We start from the raw sequence: 19661 nt of genomic DNA on the forward strand, positions 1-19661 counted from the left end.
TTCTCTTTCTATTTCTAGAATTTCTGATCCGTGACCCGTGTGACCAGCCTCTTGCGATGCTCTTAAAAGTTGTAATCGTTCAACGAGTAAGTTTGGGTCATTCCAGTATCTTACATCCACATACGGCAACAAAGGCTTGTAGATAACGTCTAGACTACGTGCAGTCGGAAACAGCTTAGAAATAAACTCACGATACTTGTAACTCTTATTCGCATTTACAGCTTCTGTTCTCTTGTAATTACGTCGTGTTGCATCTGTAGCAAAAAGTATTGCTTTATACTTTTTAAGATCATCTTGTAAAATTATATCCTTGTCAGGTATTCGTGAGAAAAGAAGTTCTAAGAGTCCTTTCGTAGGTTTATAGGTAACACCTTTTACAATGAGTTTGTTGCTATTAATCTTAACATTTGAATTTCCTATCCGGAAACAGTCATCTTCGTAGCGAATACCATAGGTAGTGTCAGTTTGTCCTGTAAAAAGTTTTTCTATATAAGGTGCAAAGAGAGATCCATAGGTATCTTGAATAAAAGTTCTAAACTGATTGCGATATTCTGGTGTAATCATAACCTCAGACAAAGATGGTAGATTTTGCGTCGATGTAGTAGGTGTTTCTGCAATAACATCTGTAGTTAAAAACTCAACACGCTTAGATGGTGATGCATCATTAAGTTCTTCTTCTTCTTCTTCCTTATCTTCCTCTTCTTGATCTACATCCTGCTTCTTCTCTTCCGTATCTTCTTCATGCTTTTCTTCTTCATGCTTCTCTTTATGATATGATGTTTGCATAGAAGCAAAACTTGAAGTAGACTGCGGTAATGAAGTAGAATTAAAAATTTCTTTGAGTGGTGTACTTAGTTGTGTTTTTAAAAATAAATCCGTGTCTGCTTGAATACGTTTAAGCTCTTTAAATTTCCGGCGAATATTGTTTCGAGCTTGGATGATATGTTTTGTGATCTCCTTGCTAGATGTTAACATGATGGTGGTTTTTAATCAAGTAGTTACTGTAATTCTGTGTTAATGCATATAAAATGATCGAAACCCATGCGATATCGTCCATGCTGTACATCACTTTCTTTATCAATAACTAAAAAGCTGTAACGGTGTAATGACCAACATTTAGCACACATACGTTTAAAGTCATCGAATGTCATATCAGTGTTAACATGATCGTTATACACATGTCGCATGTTGCGCTCATCTTGCCGAAAAAGCACAATAACATTTGCGTTGTCGCGTATCAACTGCTTGGGCACACGAGAATAGGTTTGGCACAAATAGATGCAATCAACATATTTATGTCGACCCATACTAAAGAATGCACGAATAACGTTTTGCTGTTCTGTTGCGACATCATCAAAGATCATTAGAGAATTAGGAAGCACATCGTCTGGTGATGGTACTTGCTCATGTGAATTAAATTTAAAATATCTTATTCCATCTTTAACTAGATCGTGCATTACAGTTTGTAGAATAGTATATAGCGGCTGATAGAGTGACTTTGCGTAAACGTAAATATTCTCGAAGCGTATACCATTTACAGAAGTAATAAGTGTGAGTAAAAGATTTGTTTTACCGCATCCTGACGGACCTGATATAATACATCGCACAGTAAAAGGAAACAACGTTCCATGACGTTTTCTTGTAGTTGTACTAGAACTAGGTAAGAGATGTGGTACAATGTCGGTAACAGGTAGCGTGTCTTGCTGCTTTATAATCTTCATGATAACTGAATCATAAAGTACGTAATAGTAATATATATATTAAACGAAACAAGAGGCAACGGTTAGTTTATGATTTGCTCTTGACTAGTAAAGTCGTGTCCAGCGTGGTGAAACAACGATATCCAAACGACATGAAGAAGAAGAAGAAAGTAAAAACTGTTGGATGGAAAGATGTTATAAAGGCTGCGCAAAAAGCTATTCGAGGGGAATACAATCCTCGTGTAGCTATTACTAAGGCGTTACGCGCAGCAAGAGCGAGAATTTCTCCAAAGTGCAGAGCAATATTTAGTAAACGTGCGCGAATTATTCCTGTACCAAAACGAGGAGGATTTCTTCCTGCGCTGTTTGCTGGCTTAGCAGCTTTAGGGTCATTGCTATATGGTGCTAGTGCTGTAGCGAGAACTGTCAAAGCTGTAGAAGAAGCGAAACAACAGTTGAAAGAGAGTGAACGTCATAACAAGACGATGGAGGCAATTGCGTTACGAGGCAAAGGTGTGAACATGAAGCTAGCGCCATACAAGAAAGGGCTTGGTATCTACATTTCTCCAAAAGACGTCTACTGAATGCACTGCCATATCGAGCTCTAACGCATGATGAAGTTTTTACGTTTGCTAAACAACTAGGAATTCATTATTTTCGAGGAGTGTATATGCGTGATCAACTACCAGCACGTCCACGTGAACGTGAAAGTGCCGTAATTAACTTGGACGACAGTCGTGGACCTGGAACTCATTACGTTGCTTATGTAAAACGTAAATCTAAAGTATGGTATTTTGATAGCTATGGAGATTTACCTCCTCCTTTTGAGCTCATACGTTATTTCGGAAGCAGTTCAGACATTGTTTACAATAAAAACCGTGTGCAAAACTTTAATACACGCATGTGCGGACGATTATGTCTTATGTTCTTATATCAAACCCAGACAGTAGAGAAAGTGCATTAGTGTATGCGTGATGACGAACAGTGAAAGAACGTTTGCTGTACGTGGAGAAGGACCTGAAACAACCGTCTATTTTAATCCACCAATCGAACTTGGTTATCAGCCGCATAGTCTTGGACTAGTATCGTTTGAAAGCTACAATAAAATCTATAATGTACGTGATGGTTTAAACAAGTTCTATTACGATGAGTATGTGCTAACACTACCCTCAGGTAGTTATACAGTAGATGATATTCACGACTATATTGAAAGTACGTTAATTGATCAGTTTGGGGAAGATAGTTTTAGTAATCATAATTACAAGTTCTCAATCACTATAAGCAACATTACGCACAAATGTGTTATTGAATCATCATTTAAGATTGACTTCAAATCACAACCTGATTCGATTGGACCACTGCTTGGATTTTCATCGAGGGAGCTCCTACCGAACGTACGTTACGAGTCTGATCAACCTATAAAACTCTTCGATGATTATAATGTGAACATTACTTGTAATATTATTACAGACTTGAATAGTAATCTACAACCTTCGCACGTCCTGCACGACTTTATTGTTACAGAGGAACGTGGATATACTATTTGTGAGAAACCAGCAGTAGTTCTTTATCATCCTGTGTCTGTAAAACACATTAGCAACATTACTCTTAGACTTGTAAATAAACATAATCAGCTTATTCATTTAGATCAGCACGCGTACGTAGCTTACAAACTATATCTTAAACCAGTATGAAAACCATCTATAAAACACGGTGTACATTCCGAAGGCATACTACATGTGTGCTGAGACTCATCGAGTTAACAGATACCCATAAGCAGATACTCCAAGATTTAGGATATACACTACTACAACAGAATGGAAGAAATGCTAGACATTACGAATACAGTAGAAAGTCGTGAAGGTGTAGTACGAAGTGAGCTTCATTCTTATCAACCTTTTACGTTTGGATTAAATAACAATGATGAAATTCATTTTATTATTAATCAACAAGATGTTTACACCTTACCACACGAAAGCTACCTCTATATTGAAGGACGATTAGAAAAGTCTGATGGAAGTGGACCAAGCACTTCACAACTAAACAACCATGCTCTAGCTTTTCTCTTTTCTGAAGCGCGATATGAAGTAAATAATGTTGAAATAGATCGAACGAAGAATGTTGGTATTACAAGCGCAATGAAACTCTACCCTTCTTTCTGTGATGAAGAAAGTAATCTTTTGCGGATGGCTGGATGGTGTCCAAAATCTACTAACAACTGGATGATTAATGAGGATGGAACTTTTACGGGTATGTTATCACTGAAACATATTTTTGGATTCGCAGAAGACTTTACACGTATTATAATCAACGTAAAACAAGAGCTTATTCTAATCCGTGATCGAAGTGATTACAATTCTCTTAAAGCAGTAGAAACACCTGTAGAATCGAAAATAACACTGCATCGTATACTGTGGCGGATCCCACATGTAACCTTATCTGATCGTGAAAAACTTCGATTGCTCAAGATTGTAGAAAATGATACACCATTACCTATACGTTTTAGAAGTTGGGAGCTGCATGAATATCCTGTGTTACCACCTACAAACAAGCATAGCTGGGCAGTTAAAACATCACGTTTTACTGAGAAGCCCTTGTACATTATTTTTGGATTTCAAACTAATCGTAAATTCAATCACGAAAAAGATAGCTCACTGTTTGATCACTGCAAATTAAGACACGTTAGACTATATCTCAATGGAATTACGTATCCCTACGAAAACATCGACATTAACTTTGAGAAAAATAAGTTTGGGATGCTCTATGACATGTTTTGTAAATTTCAATCATCGTATTATCAGAAAGAAGATCGTCCGCTATTTACACCTCAAGAATTTAAAAATAAAGCACCGATTGTAGTTATAGACTGCTCTTATCATGAAGAATCTATAAAAGAATCTCCAGTTGATATTCGTTTAGAATTTGAAACATCTGAAAACATTCCTGCTAACACAGCAGCCTATTGTCTTATTATTCATATGAGTGATGTTACTTACCATCCGCTAACGAATATTGTTACGAGACTATAAATAAGAATAGATCTTTATCATTTTCATTAGTGTGTGCTTCGACATCGTACGCTATGGAACAAAACTGTAAATGTGCATGCTGTTTGCATGCTCATACGCAACATCTTATTTATGTTTCACGAGTGAGTGAGGCTATTAAGATGTTCTATAAACGTAGATCATCGATGCCGAAACATCTTATTCAATACTTACCACCAGGATTTTTATATACGTACGCTGCCTCTTACGTACATAATTTTTGGGACATCCTTCCTCTACACAGTAAGATGTCAATCGAAGTAGCTTTATGCAGAACTTGTGAGCGACATTACAAGCATCGAGGAGAAAATGGTGATGATGATTGGGATGGACCAAATCCGAGGATTGAACACTGTACACAGTGTATGAATGAACTTTCTCTAGTAGTTCATGATGATGATGATGATTCCGAAAAGGAATAACAGCAAGGTAAGAAGTACATGATCTTCTCTGTAAAGCATAACATACTTAGTATAATATATTTCTAAATGCTTTGTTTAATTTGAATGTTGCAGGAGGCATTTCGGAAGCATACGTTGTTAAGAAGCACACCAACCTTGTCAGCAGCAAAAACGAACACTGTTGTAGTACATTTGTAAATAAATATTTGATCGCATTCAAAAAATGTTGTACTTATTGCATTGCTTTACACCGACTTACTCTTAAGAAAAACGATCAGGTCTAAACATGCACAATGACGTCATCACAACAGCACTTGCTTACTCTAGCTTTCCCGATGCATGTTTAAACTCGTTCGAATTTACCGCTACCACATTCCTTTACATCGACTTACTCTTAAGAAAACGGACAAGTCTAAACATGTATGATGATGTCATCACTGCAGCACGTGCTTACTCTAGCTTACCCGATGCGTGATTAAACTTGTTCGAATTAACCGCCATCACATAGAGTGCAGCAGCGAGGTAAGCGATGTAAGATGGTGGTAGCTAAAGATGGCAGCACGGTGCTCTGTTGATTAAAGATGGCTGCTTGTCAAAAAGATTTTTTCAAGTTATCCGCCACCACATAGAGTGCAGCACTGAGGTTTGCGATGCAATATGGCGGGTGACAGCTTGTCAAAGGTAAGTAGCTAAAGAGGGCAGCACTAAGGTTAGCAATGCAAGATGGTGGATGACAGCTGTGACGTAAAATATTACCCGCAAGATAGCACCACGATGCCCTTTTCATTAAAGATGGCAGCTAGAACTTTTCAAATTAACCGCCTCAAAGGTAAGTAGCTAAAGAGGGCAGCACTGTTCTCTCTGGATTAAAGATGGCTGCTTGTCGAAAAGAATTTTTTCAAATTATCCGCCACCACAAAGAGGGCAGCACGGTGCTCTCTTGATTAAAGATGGTAGATGACAGCTGAAGAGCGAGTAGAATTTGTTTCCAAATAAGAGCACGTAGAATTTGCCGCCACCACATAGAGTGCAGCACTGTTCTCTCTAGATTAAAGATGGTGGATGACAGAAAAGCGCATAGGTTTGTAAAGCACGTAGAATTTGCCGCCACCGCATAGAGTGCAGCACTGTTCTCTCTAGATTAAAGATGGTGGATGACAGAAAAGCGCATAGGTTTGTAAAGCACGTAGAATTTGCCGCCACCGCATAGAGTGCAGCACTGTTCTCTCTAGATTAAAGATGGTGGATGACAGAAAAGCGCATAGGTTTGTAAAGCACGTGGAATTTGCCGCCACCACATAGAGTGCAGCACTGTTCTCTCTAGATTAAAGATGGCGGATGACAGCTGTCAGAAAAGCACATAGGTTTGTAAAGCACATGGAATTTACCGCCACCACATAGAGTGCAGCACTGTTCTCTCTGGATTAAAGATGGCGGATGACAGCTGTCAAAAAAGCACGTGAGTATGTTTTCAAACAAGAGCACGTGGAATTTTTCAATTTGCCGCCACCACATAGAGGGCAGCACTGTTCTCTCTGGATTAAAGATGGCGGATGACAGCTGTCAAAAAAGCACGTGAGTATGTTTTCAAACAAGAGCACGTGGAATTTTTCAATTTGCCGCAACCACATAGAGGGCAGCACTGTTCTCTCTGGATTAAAGATGGCGGATGACAGCTGTCAAAAAAGCACGTGAGTATGTTTTCAAACAAGAGCACGTGGAATTTTTCAATTTGCCGCCACCACATAGAGGGCAGCACTGTTCTCTCTGGATTAAAGATGGCGGATGACAGCTAACGAAATTGCCCGCAGCACAGTGCTCTATTGATTAAAGATGGCGGATGACAGCTGTCCAAAAAAAGCACGTAGCTTTGTTTCCCAACAAGAGCACATAGAATTTTTCAAATTGCCGCCACCACATTTCAAAGGTATCTAGCTAAAGAGTACAGCACTGTGCTCTGTTGATTAAAGATGGTGGATGGTAGCTGTCAAAAAAGCACGTGAGTTTGTTTCCAAACAAGAGCACGTGGAATTTTTCAATTTGCCGCCACCACATAGAGGGCAGCACGGTGCTCAAAGATGGCTGCTGTCACGTGGAATTGTCTGCTACCACAGGTATCTAGCTAAAGAGGGCAGCACGATGCAATATGGCTGCTGTCAAAAAGCATTTTTCAAATTATCCGCCACCACATTTCAAAGGTAAGTAGCTAAAGAGGGCAGCACTGTGCTCAAAGATGGCGGATGACAGCTGTCAAAAAAGCACGTGGCTGTCAAAAAGCACGTGGATTTGTTTATCTCGAGCTAGTGAGGTTAAGTTGGTAGCACTAAGGTTTAGGCCCGCCAAGATGGCAGCACTGCCGATGACAGGTGACGAAAGAGGGCAGCACAGCGCTCTGTAGTTTAAAGATGGCGGATGACAGCTGTCAAAAAGCACGTGGCTATCAAAAAGCACGTGGCTTTGTTTATCTCGAGCTAGTTAGGTTAAGTTGGTACCACCGAGGTTTATTCCCGTCAAGATGGCAGTACTGAGGTTAGCGATGCGTTGTTGTCTGTCAAAAAGCACGTGGCTTTGTTTACAAATCTGTCAAAAAGCACGTGGCTGTCAAAAAGCACGTGGCTTTGTTTACCTCGCGCTTGTGAGGTTAAGTTGGCACTACTGAGGTTTAGGCCCGTCAAGATGGCAGTACTGAGGTTAGCGGTGCGTTGTTGTCTGTCAAAAAGCACGTGGCTTTGTTTATCTCGCGCTAGTTAGGTTAAGTTGGCAGCACTGGAAGAGGCCTCTGGCTGAGGTGGAGGAGGCCACTGGGAGGCCACTGGCTGAGGTGGAGGTGGAGGTGGCCACTGGGAGGCCACTGGCTGAGGTGGAGGAGGAGGCCTCTCCCGAGAGCCGGAGGAGGAGGAGGCCGCCGAACCATCCAATTATACTACTGTGTTGACTTCAGTTAGGAAAACCACAAGGTCAGACTCTCTGAGAATCCAATCCCGTAGCGAAGCACGGGTACATCAGCTAGTATGTCTGAGTCCTGACATGATACAATTGTACTGAATAGATGGAACCCTTTCTTTTCTCTACTTGAAACGTAATTATCTTTCAGTATGGATCATTATGAAAATTGTAACCTATGATACAATAACTCAAGTCACTCTACTGTTTCTTCATTCACAAGTTTTGTGTACTCTGACTCTGTACATCCTATTCAGAAGTAAGCTTCTCATCCTTCCCCACATAACTATTTCAGTGGCATTCAGAGCAAGATGGACCAAGTGCTGTTGAGTTTGAAAAGGCCTGAGATGAATAACCAGAACACTGCCAAATGAATGAATGCCAGGAAGAGTACTAAAGTTTCAGAAATTATCAGTTAGGAAATATTGTATCAATCTGCCAAACTGACTGTCAATAAATTATTTAAAGAATATCACCTCGCCTTCAACTTGTGTTGCTACGAGGAAGAAAGGTGACCCATGGGTCAATGATATTTACATCAAGGAACATCACATGTGTATTATACATTGGATATAAAGAAAAAATATTCTGCACCTTAAGGCACGATAGGTGTTGCATGAAATAGAGACGATAGATGATGAGGTACTCACATCATAACCCTGTACGGAGTGGTACGAGCGGTTGCGTATCTTCTGGAGGATTGCCGAGCCATTGCGTGGATCTTCTCCGTTCTGGAAGACCTCGGTCAGCGCTCGAGCATAGATCATGACGGCGTCATACAGGTGCGCAGCATCTATGGGGACCTGCAACACGACCAGGGCTAAATTTATCTTATGCAGTATCCACTTTCCAAAACTGTGCTATGTGCACTCAGTAATCAGAGGAAGATGGACCAAGTGTTGTTAGCATCGTTGGAAAGGCTGAACAATTCCTTTCTGCTGAACGGTTTGGAATCTTTACATTAGCAGTTATAAACATTCAGACACAATGTGAAAAATGAATGATGCCAAGCTTTCCTGAATTCAAAATAGTTTATTTCATTTATTTCGTATGGCGTATAGAGGGTACAGAGTAACTATATATATATATATTGTGCCCTTTTCAAGGCAAGAACTGCGGTGATCTCTTCTTTCTTCTGTGCGCCGGCTGCTCCTGTAATAAATGACATGTAAACAATACTCACCGCTGCATGTAGACTCTTCTTTCTCGGTCGTGCCCGTCCGTTATCCCCGGAGAGGCCACCCGCTGATCAAGGAGTGAGGAAATGAAAAGAGGGGGTAAACTAACTAAAATGACGGTACCCAAGACTGAATTAAAATTTAAATAAAAGACTAATTTATTCAATAAAAAGCAAAATGCTAAAAAAAAACGTAAACTGAACTAGTGAAAATGAAAACAAAATGAAATAAATGAGACTAATAAAATATTAAAGAGTAAGGACTGCCTTATAAAACAATCATAAACTGCCTAAATAAACTGACTGAAGGTCAAACACCTTAATTAAGTATTCCATACTATCTTGACACTGTCTTCAAGTTAATAAAATGACTCAGTTTAAAACTCGGGTCAGAAAGACCACCTTCTTGAAATACAAAATTATTTACGGAGAAACTATCTCACAAAAATTCAAGTTAGTAACATGACTCAATTTAAAACTCTGGTCAGCAAGACCACCTTCTTGAAATACAGAATTACATTACGGAGAAAAATCTCTCAAAAAAATTTAAAATATTTGACTCACAAAAGTAAATTAAATTTGTTATGTCATCAAACCACTGACTCGTAGGAGTTATCCAATGTTCATTACATGTAGGTCATATGGTAAAATACCCAAATTTAAATCATGGACTGCACTAAGCAAGTGTATCACATAAGGAAATAATTCGAAGAAAACAGAAAAGCCATGAACATCACACTTCCTTTCCGACATAACCATTGTCTTATTCAAAACCTCATGATTAAACAAATAAATTATTGAAACATCACTCTGAGTGTATCCAACCACTCATCTAAATTTTAAACTTCACCTTTATGTCTGTGATAGACTGGACTGCTTAAAAATAAACCAAAATTAGGCCAAGTGCCTGATGTTAACATTATCGAATGATAGCGATCCTTGTACATCGAAATTTCTATTGAATTTTGCCGCTGACTGCGTTTCATTATTAATTCATATTTGTGGTATCACCACTAGATGGAGGCAGATGCCATCTTATTTACCATTCATTGCGGCAGTTTTATACAATTGGTTTATTTAAAGATCGCTTCATTTCAAAATAAAAATGTAGTGGATTTTAAAAGAAAGTTTGGTAATTACTTAAATGCCTGGTATGAGCATACCACTACTATTGTTTCGACCGTGACATAGTCGATGACCCACAAACCTAACATCTGAAATCTTATTTACCTCATTACCTTAATTAACGGAGAAACAATGCTCCGATAAAGAAAATATAGAAATAAAAAACTAACCTATCTACCTATTTATTTACAACAAATCAAATATAAATAATTCACATACGCTTACGTCCTACCAAATAAACGGTAAAGGTGCACTCAGAAAGAAAAACAAAGAAGCAAACTGGATCCCACCATCGCGGTCTACTGGAAATTAATAAAGATAGAATGCGCAAAATCAAATCGGAGTCTCCAGAAAAATATACCCCGCTGCGAGTAGCAAAATGAAATATTGCGAATTTGACGGCAATCTCAAATTTCAGACGATATATGTCTGGACATGATATTATTTAACCTTGATGGACAAATTACTGTTGCTTCACGTCTTTCGTGACTCTACATAATTATTCAAAACACATTGACTCGTCGCTCTGTTCACATTGTACACTGGCTAGCATTTCTTGCCGAGCATTCACTTTCCCTGGAATTATTTAAACAAATACAGGCTCCTGCCTGTAGTATCGTAACCCATGTCGTACCACATTTAACACCCGTGGTTAAATTCTTCATTCCACACTTCTTATTAACTCATTAATTCGCGACGTCATTATTATTCATTATTCTCACAATACAGCCTCGCTCGTATCCGGCGGGCAAAAAAAAATATCTGTCGTGCACTTTACGGCTTCTCACGACAATTCAAGACATTGTCCAAATATCATATTTCCATCATCAACGTAGATCATCAGGGATATTAATCATCTAGCTCGATCTCTCGATCATTCACTGTTAACACATCACAAAAATCACAGAGCTGACTCATCAATGGCGCTCACAATTTCCATATATAAAAAAAAATGACGAGATTGCCTCTCAAAACACAGATGTTGAAACATGTGTAACCGCACCTACACCGAAATAAATACTCGCGTCTACCACACTCGTCGCAAAACACGCGGGGTAGGTACAATCAAAACCGGTCATCTGAAGGATGATTCCCCAACATAAAACAAGCTGAAATGCGCAAAACAGCAAAAATAAACATTGAACACATCGCGACGGCGTCTACAACATCAAAACTCCAACAAAAGTGACTTAAAGAAAAAAAACTACGATCTAATAACATGCTGAAAATAATAATAAAACGGCATTACACTCGTAGATCAAATATCATAGCTTCCTAACTGTCAAAATGACATACTACAGAAATCAACCATAAATACACGCAAACAAACATCTACTTAAACAAAGTGCACAAAATAAGCCTATCTGAAAGTGCAACATAAACATTATTATTATTATTATTATTATTATTATATTATTATTATTATTATTATTATTATTATTATTATTATTATTATTATTAGCAGTATTATAAAACTGTGAATTATTTACAACCCTACCTAGTACTCTAAATTACATTGATCATCGATTTTGCCACGGTCCTACATATTTATTTACATTATTTAATGATGCTCATACCTGTGATGGTGGAGGCAGGTTGGTTCACCCTGCGGTCCCGGTCATGGTGGAAATTAGAATTCCATCTTCAAGCTGATGTTGTATTCCAGATTTTTACACACGCAAATTTGACACATTCTTGCCATGCCGTGACACACGATTATATTAGCATAACACACTCGCACTTCTCTCACTCCAGTGAAAGTTAGAAGATGCCACTGCAGACTCCTGCCTGTTGTGTAGATGGATGGTCACCTCGCTATCTACCTGGAAATCCTGCTGGCCTGCTCGCCGATCCCTCAGCTCTGTTTACACTACAGCTTACAGAACATTAACCCCACTGGGACATAACTGTTTCCTCAAGGTTTACTATTGCGGCCTTCATTGAAAAAGTCAATCTCCTTCCTGTCTGTCTTTACTAGTTTCTGCCCGTAAATATCTCGCTTGCCAACAGTTTACTGAACGGTAGAAACAAGCTAAAATACAGTTTATGTTGTGGAGAAAATTTTATACTGATCTCACATGTAACACTCCCCGCTGGTTAGAAATGTCTTTATGTAAATATGCTGAAAACATGGACTTGTTTCCCTCGACTAGTAATGTGAGTTCATTCAAGTTGAAAGTGTAGCTCTTGCCTACTCTCCCTGCATTTACAGTAAAAGTCTGTGAAAATGTTCATTTCTCTGAAATGCTATTCTCCCAAGTAAATAATACAAGGCTTTCTAAAATGCCTACAAGTGTCTAATCGCTTTCTTACCAGCCAAAATAAAGCTGACTAAAAAAACTTAGCTGACACACTCTGTCACTCTGTCAAAACGTAAATTCACTGAGAATACTGAAGTAACACTGAAAGTACTCAAGACAATAACTGAGAACTGAGAACGACTGAGAACTTGGAATGACTGAGAATTCAAGAACACTGAGACTTCGACCCTCTGGTCGCTGGTTTTTGTAAAGATTCCTCCCACCACCTGGAAAATAGTTCCGTGGAAGGGATGTGGCGTAATGATCTAGTCCTCGGGAGCGCTTTCTCGTACATCCGTAGGTTATGGTTTTCAAAATTCATATGCAAAACTTCCTAAATTTTGTCCGACTCACATGTGATATTGCGCCGCGGGAAATGATCACAGGATAATCCACACGACGGCGCGCGTCACTGGTGTTATTTTCTTCCGGTGGATGGCCTCATCCTGCCATGACAGCTCCTTCTTCTGGATCCTATTACTCCTCCGTGTGAAGTTGAATTTTATTAATTAGGCACTAATTTACCACAGATTCGCACTGATAATTCACCAAATATTATAAAGAAGTCAGGACACTGTTTTTCACTACCACGCCGGGCTTCAAATGCCGAAATACTGACTGTGGATTTCCCGGTATGACAGTTCATTCAAATTTAGAATTTTCTGATTGGCTGAGACTTTCGCGCCCTTCGTGGCGTGGGTGCCTCCGCTTCCTCCCAAGGATTGGCGGTTATTGTCGTTGTCTTCTATTGTCCTAGCCAAGTAGGTCAGGCTTCAACGCGTGCTTTTCTCGTGAGAACGACCAGCAAGTCGCCGCTCCTATGCGGTGTCATAAAATTTATTGGAAGGAACCCTAAGGATGGTTTACAAGTGGGTCGTGCTTAGAGAAGAGTTTCATGGATTCTATTTGCCGTCAGGCTGGCGCCAGAAAGTTCCTTTGTGACTGCTAGTTTCACAGCCTCACTGTGGTATCTCATATGCGAAATATTCAATTTGATTGTAAATTAATTTAGGCAAATTCGCTTATGGGTGCAATATATATATATTATACACTTAAAACTATATACACTTATGGTAGATAGAACAACAATCGGACAAAGGATCTGTGGATGGAATTATAACTTAAAATTTAATGTCCAGAGAATTTAGCCTGTTCACTTGCTGCATGAAGTTCGTGATATCCTACCTGGAAGCTCCGAAGTTGGCACATCATTACAACATGGTGGACTGTCTGAGCCACATCACCGCAGTAGCAGCGAGGGCTGGAAATTCTTCCCCATTTGTGGAGCCAGAAGTTGCATCTTCCAAGACCGGTCCGAACTCTGCTCAATGAAGCCCAGATTGTTCTTGGCAACTTGAACCCAGCAAGTTTCCTACAAGGGTCAGATATCAACTCTAGCTGGTCAGGGTTTGAAGCAGCCCACTCTTCCGTCCAGGCATTGTTCATGTTGTACTGTGATTCAACCAACCTCTTCCCTAGTTGGAGTGATGGATGTCGATATTTTAATCTTCCATGTCGACCGTTATTGGCGACTTTCTTCTTTCCTGGCTCCGGTGTCTTTCTCTCTATTTGCGCCACGTTGGGCCACCAATTTTTCTTGTGCCAACACTTACATTTGCAACCACACTGGGCATCTATTTTTCTTGCACCATTACGTAGCTATTGGGTTTCCTAAGTCTCTTCTGCTAAGGCCACCTTGGCGTTCAAGAAAATCCGCAGCTAACATCGGAGAACATCTCAGGGATTATGTTATACAAGATTTTTTTACGTGACTTCGACTGAGAATTACTCTTCATCTCTCCCTGATTCGCGATATATAAATTTAATGGACCATTATGCCATAGAGTATTAACTGTAAACTCATTTACTCTTTACCGACCGGGCGAGTTGGCCGTGCGCGTAGAGGCGCGCGGTTGTGAGCTTGCATCCGGGAGATAGTAGGTTCGAATCCCACTATCGGCAGCCCTGAAAATGGTTTTCCGTGGTTTCCCATTTTCACACCAGGCAAATGCTGGGGCTGTACCTTAATTAAGGCCACGGCCGCTTCCTTCCAACTCCTAGGCCTTTCCTATCCCATCGTCGCCATAAGACATATCTGTGTCGGTGCGACGTAAAGCCCCTAGCAAAAAAAAACTCTTTACCGAATACGAGATTACCTTAAATCATTCCTATAATCTATAAATGATAATACTGAATTAGAATCCTAAGTACTAATTTTTATTCAGTATGCTTCAGATAAGTTAAATCCATTTTTGCCAATGTGTTACTATTTACAATATTTCTTTGAAAGTAATGTTTCATATTCGCCTTCTTGATTTTTCCCTTTTAGTTCGCAATCATTAAAGTATTCTATCGTCTTCCAAGGTCTTGACTTCGTGAATAGAAAACAAATATTTCCTCTCCATAAAATCTATTCGTATTGAAATTTCTAAACGAAAATTATCCTGACCTCGCATAAATTAGAATTCATGTCTCCTATGCCTCTCATTGAAAGATAAAAGTAAAAAATCTTTATGATGACATTAAGAAAATAAACAAATCAATTATCGTGCTTGAAAGTATAGAAATTATACATTAAAATAAAATAAAATTGTTTAGGATAATAAAATTCTTTGGGATTATGAAATTCTTAAGGACTACCAAGAATGTTACTTTAAAGAGAAAATATTTCATTCTTTTTGATGTATGCAATTAAATTATTATTTAAACCTGTAGCTTTCAATGGCTACCTATCATAATATAAAAAATATTACCAATCATGACTAGATATATTCAAGATATTTCCTAAGAAATAGGTAAAATTTTCTTAAATAGCTTCTACTGTTTGTTAACAGGTTGAATTTAAGTCACATCACTTCATAAAATTCAATCATATGATTGTAAGTCGACAAGGGATACCATAGACGAAACTTCCTAAATCTTCAATAGAGATAGGCCAACATAATGAAGACACTAAGATCGTATCTGCCATCAATGATCTGCTACTTCAGCTTAAACCAGCTTAAACCTTAAATAAAATATGAAGTTTTCTTTGAAATTGCCATCAGAGTCTTAATTATAGATACAGTAGATAGACATGATTTATTTTAACTGGCAAAGTTAGGGACACGTGTCCCTGTCTTACACTTAACCAGTGAAATACATAATTAACATAAAAAATATATAACATACTGAATACATGAAAAAAGAGACTGAAACAAATTACTACGGTACTATGCTATCCTGCTGTACATAAAAATAACTATTATAATACACAATATAAATTAACATTTTGCTTCCTGCGAAGAAATTAACATACAACAAAGAACGAATTACAATTTCAATAATAATAATAATAATAATAATATAGATAAACCTACTAATATTTACAATTAATTTGTCCAATTCCAGAAGTATATCACATTGACGAATGTTCAGTTTTCATGTGTTTACTGTGGGTGAAAAACATTGCAAAATGGGGATAGGGATAAGGATAACTATGCAGGAAAACCACAGCTGAGTACTTTCTAACACTACTGAATAATAATAATAATAATAATAATAATAATAATAATAATAATAATAATAATAATAATCAATAATGATAATAAGAAGAAGAGGAAGAAGAAGGACCATGGGGAGAAGAAGAAGAAGAAAAAGAAGAAGAATGACCATTACAAGAAGAAGAAGAAAACTGTCGCACTACGAGCTCGTTTCATAGAGATATTTTGAACACATACTTTTAAATCTTCCGTGGTTTGATATCCCTCTGACCTCCTGCGGAAGGAAGTTCCATTCACGGCTGGCCACAACAGTGAAGGAATTGTTGTAGGTTGAGGATTTATGCTTAGGAATAGCGAGCAGTGTCGAGCTCAGCGCTCTGGTGCTTTTATCATGGTGTTCAGAAAGGCTATGAAATCGTTCATACAGGTAAGATGGGGATTGTAAGGTAAGGATTCGGTGCAATGAAGTCAGGGTATGCAGCTTGCGTCTGTCTTCAAGGCGTAGCCATCCGAGGTCGACGTAAGACTGGGTAACATGATCTGAAAATTTCAGATTACATATAAATCTTACACAGGCATTCTGTGCACGTTGTAGTTTATCTCGAAGCTCGGTTTTCAGATCTTTGTAAACTACGTCACAATAATCGAATATTGGAAGAACGAGGGTATCAACTAGTTTCTTCTTTAATCTGAACGGAAAAGTAAATTTGAAATTGTTTAATGTGGACAACGTAGCAAAAACTCGTCTACTCACAGATATTATCTGATCCGTCCACGAGAGGTGCTGGTCAATGGTTACTCCGAGATATTTTACGCTCTTGCAAAAGGGCAAAACTTGATTTTGAAGTTGTACGTCCGGGATGGACATGCGGAAATTGTCGGAAATAAGTCTTGGGTGGGCAATTACTATAGTTTGGGACTTTTTTGGGTTCAAAATAAGTCCATGCTGGTAAGACCATTTACTTATGGCCTCTAGATCCATGTTAATTTTCTCGATTGCTGTCAAAATGTCTGTTGGTTTTGCATGGATGTACAATTGTACGTCGTCAGCATAGATGTGACGTTTACAATGTGTCAGCTGATTAGCTAGGTCGTTGATATAGACAGAAAATAGCAAAGGAGCAAGGGTTGACCCTTGTGGGACACCTCTTTTTAGATATTGCCACGAAGAAAATGCACCTTGATTGGTGACACGTTGTTGACGTTCGTGTAAATAAGCTCCCAACCATCTCAGAGTACTGTAGGAGAACCCTAGGTGATAAAGTTTGGATGGGAGCAACTCATGGTCTACAGAGTCAAATGCTTTGCTGAAGTCCAATAATTCTAGGATAGTCAGTTTTTGCTCGTCAATAGCCTGTCTTATATCGTCAGTCACGCTTAGTAAGGCAGTACATGTACTGTGATTGCGTCGGAAACCTGACTGGTGTGGGTCTAATATGTCGTGGTCGTTGAGATAGTTGGTGATTTGATTATGCACAATGTGTTCGAGTCCATTGGTTACTATTGACAGTATATTTATAGGTCTGTAGTCACTGTTTAGTCTAGGAGATTTTATCTTTGGTAAAGGATGCACCAGGGCCATTTTCCAGACAGTTGGAAATACACTATTTTGAAGGGAGAAATTGTATATGAATGTCAATACTGGAATAATAGCGTCGATAATTTTCTTTAGCATTATAATACATATATTGTCCACCCCTGTGGATTTAGTTTTGATTCGCATGATAGCCGCTTTCACTTGAAGGGGTGAGACATAACTAAAATAAAATTTGTCCCTGCCTACGGGTGGTGTGTTGTAATTTGCACACAAAAGATTTTCTTTTGCTTCTTGGTTTAATTGTACATGGGAGGATACGAAGTGATTATTCAATTCATCAAGAGAAACTTCCAAATCGTCTACCTTGTCCGGTTTATTTAGTCCGAAATGGCGGATTGACTTCCGTAAAGTAGCGGGTCTTATGTCAGGTTTTATAAGGTCATGGGCGTACCGTAGTCGAGCGTTTCTTACTGTCTGAGTCGTTTTATTACGTAGTCGTTTGTAATAGATAAAGTTTTCCTCTGCCGGGTAATGTTTATATTTCCTATGAGCTGCATTCCGCTTAGCCATCATTGCTCTAATATCATCATTTAGCCACGGGGAGAGTCTTTTACAGACGCGTGCTGTTCGTATAGGGGCATGTTTGTCAAAAATTTGTAGTATCGTGTTATTGAAAGTGGTGAGCATGTCGTCAATATTAGTTTTATGAGCTATCTCCTGCCACGGTATCGAAAAAGCGTCTTCCAATAATTTTTCGTTGTTAATACGGCTATAGTCTCGGTAAGTCACGTACTTAGGTTTATGTTTAGGGCATTGCAGTGCGTAAGACATAAAGATGATGTCATGGGCTGACAGTCCGGGAGCAGATGTCTGGCCGTGATGTAATACTCTGTCAGAGTTGTTCGTTACTATTAGGTCCAGTAGTGTGTGTGAAGTTTTAGTGTGGTGAGTGGGAGAAAGTGGGAGGACCGCCATGCTGCATGCCTGAAACGTATTCAATAGATGGGTGGCTTCGGAATAATCTGGATCTAGAAGATTTGTATTAAAATCTCCCATCATTATAAAATGTTCGTACATAGGTAACAGTCTGTTAATATCACTCTCTAAGTCATTCAGACGGCGAGCTTTAGGCGGTTTGTATACTACACCTACCAAGCATTTAACCGTAGCGACCTGTATCTCTATGAACATGTACTCAGGTTTACGCTCGTACTGTTGAGGCGACTGACAGATAATTTGAGGTTTCAAGCGCGAAGAGACAAAAGCACAGACCCCACCTCCCCCTTTGCCAAATCTGTCATTCCTCAGAAGGCAGTAGCCAGGTAATTCAAGATTCTTAGCTTGATGTTTGACTTTCAACCAACTTTCGCTGCATAAGATGATATCAAAGGACAGTGGAATGAAAATCGCTTTTAGTTCATCTATACGAGTTTGAGAAACTAAACTCTGGGCATTAAGGTGACATATGTGAAGTGCGCTTTTATGTCTATTTAGAGCTGACTGGAGAATGTGTGTTGTAGCTTCAAGGGGTGGGGTTAGGGTCAATGGACTAGCAGGTAGACACGTTGAAGGGCTGGGCGGGGAAGGGGAAGTGTGACAAGGAAAAGTATTGCAATGGTCAGAGGGATTACTGCTGTTAGTGGTATGCATTGCCAATTGCTAAAATGAAAACTAACTGGAAGTAGAACACAGCATGCGAATACATCCAATGAATAATCAGCAATTTACGTAGTTTAGATAGCTAAATTGTCTATAATAATAATAATAATAATAATAATAATAATAATAATAATAATAATAATAATAATAATAATAATAATAATAATAACGTGCAACAGCAGATTACGCGTACAGAATAACTCGAGTAGGAGCTTATTCTACGTAGTGTAGATGTTAGATCTATGTAGACGTAAATACGGGGGCCTGATTTAAATTTGAATCAGTTAGGA

The 19661-nt window shown here is 38.8% G+C and overlaps 1 protein-coding gene across 1 annotated transcript in view; it reads right to left on the reverse strand.

Moving 5' to 3' along the window:
• The window catches only part of Gyc32E (Guanylyl cyclase at 32E), a 533171-nt gene that overhangs the window by 186501 nt on the left and 327009 nt on the right, over positions 1-19661 (reverse strand). Inside the window, exon 6 of the mRNA XM_067149664.2 lies at positions 8742-8894. Coding sequence (XP_067005765.2) covers positions 8742-8894 — 153 coding nt within the window. The remainder of the gene's footprint in view (positions 1-8741; positions 8895-19661) is intronic.

Source organism: Anabrus simplex, chromosome 6 (assembly GCF_040414725.1).
Source record: "Anabrus simplex isolate iqAnaSimp1 chromosome 6, ASM4041472v1, whole genome shotgun sequence".
Taxonomy (NCBI): domain Eukaryota; kingdom Metazoa; phylum Arthropoda; class Insecta; order Orthoptera; family Tettigoniidae; genus Anabrus; species Anabrus simplex.